Below are 8,676 nucleotides of genomic sequence, written 5' to 3'. Positions count from 1 at the left end.
CCCACAAACTCACTGATTTTTCAGTGGCCCCAGTGCCTGGTGCTCATGAAGGAACTGGGAAACCAAAGGGTGATTTCCAAAACTCCTGCAAAATTAAGGATCTAAGCAAATCGATCCAGCCGGGCTGGGTCTTTCGGGAGGCTGATTCAGCGCTGCACCAGGAGCGGCATCACCGAACGTGGTTTTCCCTGACGGCGGAGGAAGCAACGAGGCACGCAAGAGCATTGCTGATGGCTGCCGCTCTCTCTAAAGGCGCTGCAAAAGGACCGGAGGAAAGGCTCCGTTAAGGAGCGCGCGTGTGCTACGTGTATTCCTCCCTGGCCTCAGCCCCGAGAGGGCCTGGGGGCTCGGCTGCTTCAGCTCCAGCCGAGAGCGACTTGGACCTCTGCGAGCCTTTTTGTAAAGTCTCTGTTAAAGATGACCCTCATGGCCTCGGCCGGGAGACAGAAACACAGCTAACAGCACGACAGCCTGACCACACTGCAGTTCTGAATTTATTAGAAACAGCTGTCAGTACATCCTTCTAAAACATTACATGTCGATGTGCTTTATTGCAATTTTTTTATTGCATTTTTTTTTTTTTGATCTAGAGCAAGTAGGCCCAGGATGCTTAGTGTCTGGGATTTAAAAGCCCAACCATCTAGTAAAAGAAAGTACAGCAAAATTGTAACACACCTGGTGACAAGTACAGTGTTGCATTACTGAGCTAGAAACTACAGGATGACTTGTCTGAAAACACTAACATACAATTGGTTTCCTTATGAAGCAGTTTGTTTCTTTTCTTTAAAAGTTAAACTACATTAATTCCTTTTTTTTTTTTTTTCTTACCCCCCCTCCCCGCCCCCAACTACACCATAAACGACAGAAGAACAGGTTTTACACAAATAACAAACAAGAGTACCAAAGTTACATGCTGGAATTCATCCGGAAAACAAAATAATTCGATAGCTTCTGGAGAAGCGGGTTCTTAACAGATGCAGTTTCCCTTAAAGAAAACAGAAGTCAAAGAAAAGCAGAAACATTAATGCAAAGGTTGTACAAAGGAGTGTGCTGTTATTTCAGCCCTCGATACAAGATCAAACACCCACTCATGCTTTACATTGAACCACACCTTATACAAAGAGTCCACTCACAAAGGGACACGTACCAACACCACCCATTGCACATCAGCTCTGGCCGGGGGGGCCGGGGGGCCTACCGAAACGCGCAGACGTTCACCGCACCTCGCAGCAGAGCGAGAGGGTTCCTTTTGCTAAACCTTTGCTCGGCACAAAGCTGCATGCTTTGTCCCAGAGTAAGTAACACCCCGATTCCGTTCGGTTCACAAAGAAAGTAGTGACCCCCCCCCCCCCCGAGGAAATCCAGAGTTCAGCATTTCAGAAGCACATATGCGAGATGAACACAATAAACTCCTTTTCATTTGACAAAAACAAACCCAATTCTGCCTAAACACGTGGCAGAACGTACTAACAGTGAATTTTGTTTTATTTTTAAGGGGCAGTGCCACTTACAGCTAATGCATATAAATGTGTACGTGAATATATTTTACATATATCTATATACATACAGTACATATACACACACACGCGCGCACACGCACACAGATGATGCAGACCATTACAATCCCGTGGTGCAATAAACAGCCAGATATACAAAATCAACAGGTTTCATCAAACGTATCTTTGCTGGATGTAGAAGTCACTCACGAAAACAAAACCGACCAAAAACCCCAACCAGCCGACTGAACACGAACCCCCACCGCGCCCAGCGGAGACCCGCGGGCAGCTCGCGGCCGGCCCCAGCATCCGACAACTCCCCTGAAGCGACCAGACCGATGCCAGGGGTGCGATATTCACCCTCGGACGCTTTTTTTTTGTCTTTGGATGCAATCATTTTTCCAAACGATCCCGAGCCCCTTGCTATGAGCGCGTGGCAAGCGCACGGGTACAGCGCTGCTGAATACGGGGGGAAATCTCGGCCCCCTGGGTCGCCAGCGCTGATCTCGCAGACGCAATCCCAAAGGAAGGTGGTGGAGGGGGGCATCAAATTAAAGCTGCTTTCCCTAACACAGGTTGATCAACGAGGCATTTTTTTCTATCAGTAAGGGCCCGTTCTCACTTTTTTTTTTTTGCCTCTGAAGCTCATATTACATCTTTTAAAGGCAAATTTTAGAACAAATGGTGAGTCTAGTCATAAAAGACACCGAGTCTATGCCAATAGCAATAAAAAAAAAATAGGCAAATTCTGCATTAATTGTATGGAGCCAGCCCCAAAGACCAGCACTTCAAGCACTGCCATTGTCCAAACAGTTACCAAGCCCAAGCTCCCCATCTGCCCCTCTGAACAAACAGGAAGGAGTCGAAAAGATTTCAAGCGAGATTTTTCTTTTTTTTTTTTCCCCTTTCCATTTGGTGGAAAGTATTTCTGCCCACAGAATGCACGATTCACAAAAATGTTGGACAAACTTCATCTAACCCCATCCAAAGCTACTCCTCCCGCAGTACTTAACTAGCCGAGCTGCTTCACAAACAGGCCCGCGTTTATTTGGGCTAGTAACTTGGTTCCCTTCTGGCTGCGCGGGCTGTGCCAAGGAAAACGAGGGGATCAGCAAGGCAAGCTCCCTTCCAATAGAGAAAGAGGAGCAAGTCCTTAAGGACTTCTGTTAATTTCCTGATTATCTCCTCGCATGCACATTTAAGGAGAGTACAGCCGGTTATTCCAAAGGGAAGGGTCTGCTCTGGCATCGCCTCTTTTGTTCGTGGTTCAAGGCGGAGGTCCTACTTCATGGTCTGTCTACTGCTTCATCGAACTACAGCTAAAGGGACGCTTTAGGATGCTGACCCTCCTCTTCGTTAAAGCTATTTGCTCTGAACGCTGAATTTGAGCGAGCCTAACCCCCCTCCCCTCAGAGTATCTTTGTTCTTGGGGAACGTTTTGATTTTGCTGTTCCAAAAGCAGAGGTTGCAAATCAACAGAAGGAAACTACACGTAAGAAAATCTGATTTTAAACATGATCTGAACAAAACGACCCCCATCATACTGCTTTGTAAAACTGCATTTTGAACCTGTCTCGATCCACAAACAGTACCTGTTTCATGTCTGCACAATGCAGCAAGCATACAAGACTCACTAACATTTCAGATTTTTATTCCCTGTTAGTGTAACAAAAATAAAAAATAAACAGACATTCAAAAACAGAAGCGAGATTGTTCAAGTACCAAATAAGGGGCTTTTCCAAACTTAAGGTGTGACACTCCTATAGCAATTCTGCTCTTTTACACAGCCACAGCGTTCAGTTGCGGCCACGGTGCCGTCCAAGCCTGCAGAGAGCCCAGGATTTGAGGCAACCAAGACCCCCCTCCTTCCCCCGTCCTCCCCAAAACAGCACTAAGTGTCAACACTCATTTCCACAGTCCCCATTACAGTTGCCTGGCTTTGCAAAAGACAAACTTTGATTTTTGCCCTGCTATAACTAAAATTCAGGTATGATTAAATGCAAGCTCTTTTCCTGGGAGTGGCTATTGGTTGTGGAAGTCTTGCTTACACTAGTGTCAGCGAGAAAAGAATCAGGCCCATCACATTAAATGGAAAACTTCTTGACCATCTGCCACATCAAGAGAGATGAGTCTGGAAAGAGCATTTTATTTTTGGCATAAGACAGAGGGCTGTACTGGATATAACTCTAGATTGCAACTACCAGCAGTGCAAAGCAGCGACCCAATCCGCTGCTGCTGAGAATTAAAACAAAAAACCAAAAACCCAAACAAAATACAACCCCGAACTCTAGAGCACTCCAGTATCAGAAGGTGGACAATCCCATATCACTGCTTCACATACTGGGGAAGCGTCCATTGGGGCATCCCTCTGTTTCTAGGCTGGTTCTTCCCATGCTAAGATTACTTGTAACCAATAAAGAAACTAGTGGGAAAAGATTTATAACTTACTGACTTCAAAAACATGGCACTCGTGGCTGACGCAATGGGGCCAATGGCAACTGTGGAAGTAGACCTGATTTCCATCCATACGAATACAAAATACTGAATCACCCCTGATCCCTGCAAATATACTTCAAAACAGATTAGAAGAAACTGTGCATATTCGAGTTTCAACACCCCCCCCCATTTAACACTGTGCAAAAATTATTTATTCAACTCTACATATATATTTAATACAATATGGGTCAATGCGATCAGTACTCCTCTAACCGCAGTCCGCTAACAGACGGCTGCTACAACAGTGAGACTATTTCCCCCTTTCCTCCTGACGTTTTGACTCTTGAAACCAAACGCTTCTTGCATCTTACTGTTTTCTAAAAGAACTTGAGTTCCTTTGTTTTGCCTTTACGTTCACATTTCCTGTATTTGTTTTAGGCTTAACAGCTGCTTTTCATGCTTGGGTGTAATCCTGCGCCTCGCAGGCCCGTTCCTGATTTTCTCAGTCATGCGAGTGTAGAACAGCTCCTGGAAGCTGCGGGTTTTCTCACAGGCCTAATGCTCCCGAGCAAACGGAAATAAGCTGAGCACGATGAGTGCAGCAGGACCAAGCCCTCGGCCTGCGGATCGCACCAGCTACACCTCTCAGTCGGTTTTATACCCATTTTCAGTTACCCTGTGAGTGCAAAACGGATGCAAAAAGTATCTGTGCAACGGCACATGAGAATCGAAGGGGAGCAATCGTAGCAGCTGTGACTTCAGGTGCCTAAAGCAAACACAGAGAGATACAGTGGCAAAACACAGCCTCGGAGAGACTGCTGAGGATAACGGGGCCAAACACAGGGAACGCGGGCTTAGTCTGCCCATAGCCCTGATCTGAAGGTTCGGGCAAAACAGAATTTCAAAGAATGCTTCAAGATGGCTTACTAGCTCTGAGTGCATCATTTGCAGCAAATACATCACCTGTGATCAGCGAAGAGATCTCAGAGGTGAGGGGCCAGAATCCCGACTCACTCACACCACTATAAAGCCAAGCTACCTTCACGGACGCCAATGGAATTACACCGTATTTACCTTGGCAGAGCCGGGGCCGGAGCCCGGACCAAGACCTCACAGGATCAGTCAGATTCCACTACAGGGAAACTTCAGCCAGTCCCGCTTTGCTGTCGCGCTGCTGTCAGTACTGCGAGGGTGTGCCAGGATTTATGAGCCCAAAAGTAGACCTGCGCTTGCTTAAAACAAAACTGAGCCCTAGCTAAAAACGGGGCAGATGCGAAACACTTCAGCCAGGTTGTCCCCGTCACAAAGACTGGGATCAGAACTACACGCCCCATCAGCCTCAAAGGTTAACACTGTAAGAGAAGAGCCCAGCGAGATTGCAAAGGCAGACACTTCTCTTGCACAGGTTTTTCCACAGGCATGAGGCACCTGGCTATTATTTCTGCCTTTGAACTGATTTCCCTCCTCGGGCATTTGGACTCAGCCCAGCACCAAGGGAACGCTAGATGCACAAGAGGCGCGAGAATGACAGCTTTACAGCTACCAGATTAGAACTGCAAATTATCCAAGGGGTAGGGCAAGTTTCTTTAAAAAGAAAGATTTCCATGTCCATATACCACTGAGGAATCCATTCCAGATTTTCACTAGGAGCAAAGGCTATGTCTCATTTTTCCTTTTCTTGGGGAAGTGGGAGAGAAGGGACACACCAGCAGATATGGGTCACTTTGACATAGCAACTTGCATGAATTTTCTTCTCCTCTCACCCAGTTTTGGTTAAGTTTTGTAGCGTTGTGTTTAATTAGAAAAGTGGCATCTACGGAATTCTTTGCCTGAAGATTGCACTCTGGCCGATTAGAAAGTGCCTAGGATGTGTCAGGGTCATTAGTGCAAAATAAAACATCTCGCAGGCATGCCCAGCAACCAGCCTACCCTCCCTGCAATGGCTGTCAGTGCTCCGGCCTTGTCATTTCCCTGCTTGCAAACTCATGACATTCAGCGAAATAATACTTCTAGCGTAAACATTAAACATCAACAAGCCTGGCACTACTCTGCCCAGGCATTATAGAAAAAAAAAAAAATACACCATTTGAACAGGAAATCAGCCCCAGGGTCAGCAACGGGTCGAGAGCATTCTCAGACCTGCATGACTGACTGCTTCCTGTCCTGCACAATGGGGGCATTGCAAGGGAACTGCTTCCAGGAATAGGAACAAAAGTTAACTTTCAAGGTTGCACACTGAACAATTACTTCGCCAGTTGTGCTTTGATGCCAAGTGGTTCAGTTCGCCAAATTTAGCTCTTTTTCATTTTAGAAGCTTAAGGAATGGAAATAAGCTGCTTTGTGTACTTTCCAGGGAGGGGATTTTTTGGATGATCGCTATACTTGACGAAGCCCAGGACTACCCACTCCAGTATCTGACAGCGGCCCTTTCCAAAGGATGGTACCAGACACCCAGTAACTGAGGAGTACGGCTCTCTTCCCTTCCTGTGTTTTGCATCATGTCCAAAATAACTACAAGGGAATTTAGATTATACCAGTGTAAAATCTTGCTTGGCTGCAGTGGTGTGAGAGTTCAGAACGTAGCTGGCAAAGAACAAATGAGAGGAGACCTGTAATTAGCATGCTCACTTCTATACAATTGGAAATGACTACAACTCACGAAAATGTTTGGTGCAATAAGCCATCCAGGAGCATCCGATTGCACCTACCTCTTCTATACCAAAATCAAGCGTTACAAGAGTCTGTCATTGTTCAGCAAGAGAACTGCAACAGGTGAGTGCAAGCTTCATTCTAGTTTACATTCTGAAGCACGGTATCATTAAAAACTGAAAACAGAACCCCAAGCTGAGGAATGGGAAGAAGGGGGGTGAAGAAAGAGGAGAGTGAGCAATTACATCAGATCGGACAAATTTAGTGTTTTGAAGCCACACAATGTTTAGCTTTTCCTTTTATTTGTTTCAAGTTTTGGTGTAGAAAGTATGTGCGGATGCTAATGCAACCTTCCCCATAAGTGCTCAATCTAGCAACAAAGTTTTGGTGTGCTCAATTTGGTTATAAATGTTTCCTTTAAGTGAAGACCTGTAGTGCCATTGAAACCAAAACTTTGTTACTGTTGGCAAAAAAAATAAAGCAACTTTTCTTTACAAGCATTTTTCCATTTAAATAAAAACCTGAAGCTTCCCCATAATTCCTTTGGTCTTCTCTCACCAAATTCCATGCTACCTCAAGATAAGCTCTCTTTTGGAAGTTCGGCTGAATCGCAGTGAAGCTGCTAAAATTAACAGAGAAGAATTGCTGCGGTAGAGTTTCCCCCCTAGTTTCTTGGGAGTTTAAGACTGAAAGACATTACTGATGCCTCAAACAGAGGCTTCAAATTGTCTCTACAAGAACAAGAGAAAACAAAATCCAATCAGAAGTTCCACTGAAGGTGCCTGGCAAAAAATTATCTCCGTAAAACGATGTTTTGCTTCCAGTATTTTTGTACGCATTGTGTTGAGTTCATTCCCCCATAAGGAAACAAAAGTATCAGTGTAAAAGCACAGCTGAGCTTTTAAGGTAGCACCAGGACACCTACACCCAAGTTGTCGTCTTGTTGCTGCTAGGCCTCTTTTTGATTCACATTCACAGAATCACTTCTTGTGCAAAACAAGCAGTCTAAGGAGAAAGAATGCCCTCCAAGTTCTAATAAAAATTGTAAAAAAGAATCCAAGATAGCCAACACTTTCCTCCTCCCCAAAATTTATCTGCAGAGAGAGGGGGGCATCTGTGCGTAGACAGGATAGGCAAGCCTGACATTTAGGGAATCGTTGTGTTGGACAAGGGATGTCTGCTGGTAATGAAGAACCAAATCCTTAAGTGTGCTGTACAGGTTATACGGTTCTGCAAACCCGTAACCTCTTGGAGTGCTGTAGATCACACAGTGTTTCACTTCTCCGTCAGCTCTGCAAGGAAAGAAACCAGGAGTTTTAACATCAAAGGACAAACCCAAAGTGACAGTCTATTAACAATTAACTAATGCAGCAACCCTGCCAGTCACTAAATTACATAATGGAGGACCCAGCAGATGCAAGTTGAGGAGATTAATATAGTCTGTGAAGAAACAGTGCTTCAGGGCATGTGATTAAACACTCTTGCATAATAATCCACATAAGAGGCCTCTTCTATCCCAGCGGTACAATTCCCTACTGCATTGTTCTCCAAATGTTTCTGGGAAAAAAAGTCAAGAGCTTAACCAAGAAGATAAGCACCTGAAGTCAGCTATGACTTTGGGCTCAACTTATCAGGAAACATTTCCACTAAGCAAAGAAGCCAAACCCCTACAGAGTATTTCATGAAATGCAGCACTAACCTTCAGTCAGCATTTTTTAATGTTAAGCATGGCATGGGTTCAAGTTGGTTCATTACCTGAAGTCATAGCAACTGAGTCCCTAACTTGGCGAAGCAGTTACTGCACCACAGTATTTCCAAAGCTGCTAGTCTGCCAGAAAGATCAAGTATTACGTAATCCCTGTACTGGAGCCTATTACAATCCAAGTCACAGGTAGGAACGGGTTTCGTTATGTCACCCCTTTGCTAGCCTGTAGTATGATACCAACCATACCAAGCGAAAGCATTTCAGGAACCCATCACTTCAGCGACTGTGACAAACAGTGTCTTGAGCATAGCAGATACTACAATCTTCAGCTACCTTGAGGTGATTACCTTCACATATTCGTTTCTCAGACTTGCTTTCAGAAGCAATTAA

General features: G+C 45.0%; 1 protein-coding gene across 3 annotated transcripts in view; it reads right to left on the bottom strand.

Moving 5' to 3' along the window:
• Window positions 1–469: 469 nt before the first annotated feature.
• PIK3R3 (phosphoinositide-3-kinase regulatory subunit 3) overlaps window positions 470–8,676 on the bottom strand; it is an 84,825-nt gene continuing 76,618 nt past the window's right edge. For all 3 annotated transcript variants that reach the window (XM_087731668.1, XM_087731669.1, XM_009468148.2), the window contains one exon: window positions 470–7,873. In XM_087731668.1, coding sequence (XP_087587794.1) covers window positions 7,672–7,873 — 202 coding nt within the window. In that variant the 3' untranslated portion in view covers window positions 470–7,671. The remainder of the gene's footprint in view (window positions 7,874–8,676) is intronic.

The sequence above is a fragment of the Nipponia nippon genome, unplaced genomic scaffold (genome assembly GCF_047370975.1).
Source record: "Nipponia nippon isolate SJK-2023a ecotype South Korea unplaced genomic scaffold, ASM4737097v1 scaffold_5, whole genome shotgun sequence".
Taxonomy (NCBI): domain Eukaryota; kingdom Metazoa; phylum Chordata; class Aves; order Pelecaniformes; family Threskiornithidae; genus Nipponia; species Nipponia nippon.
This window is presented reverse-complemented; position numbering and strand designations above follow the sequence as displayed.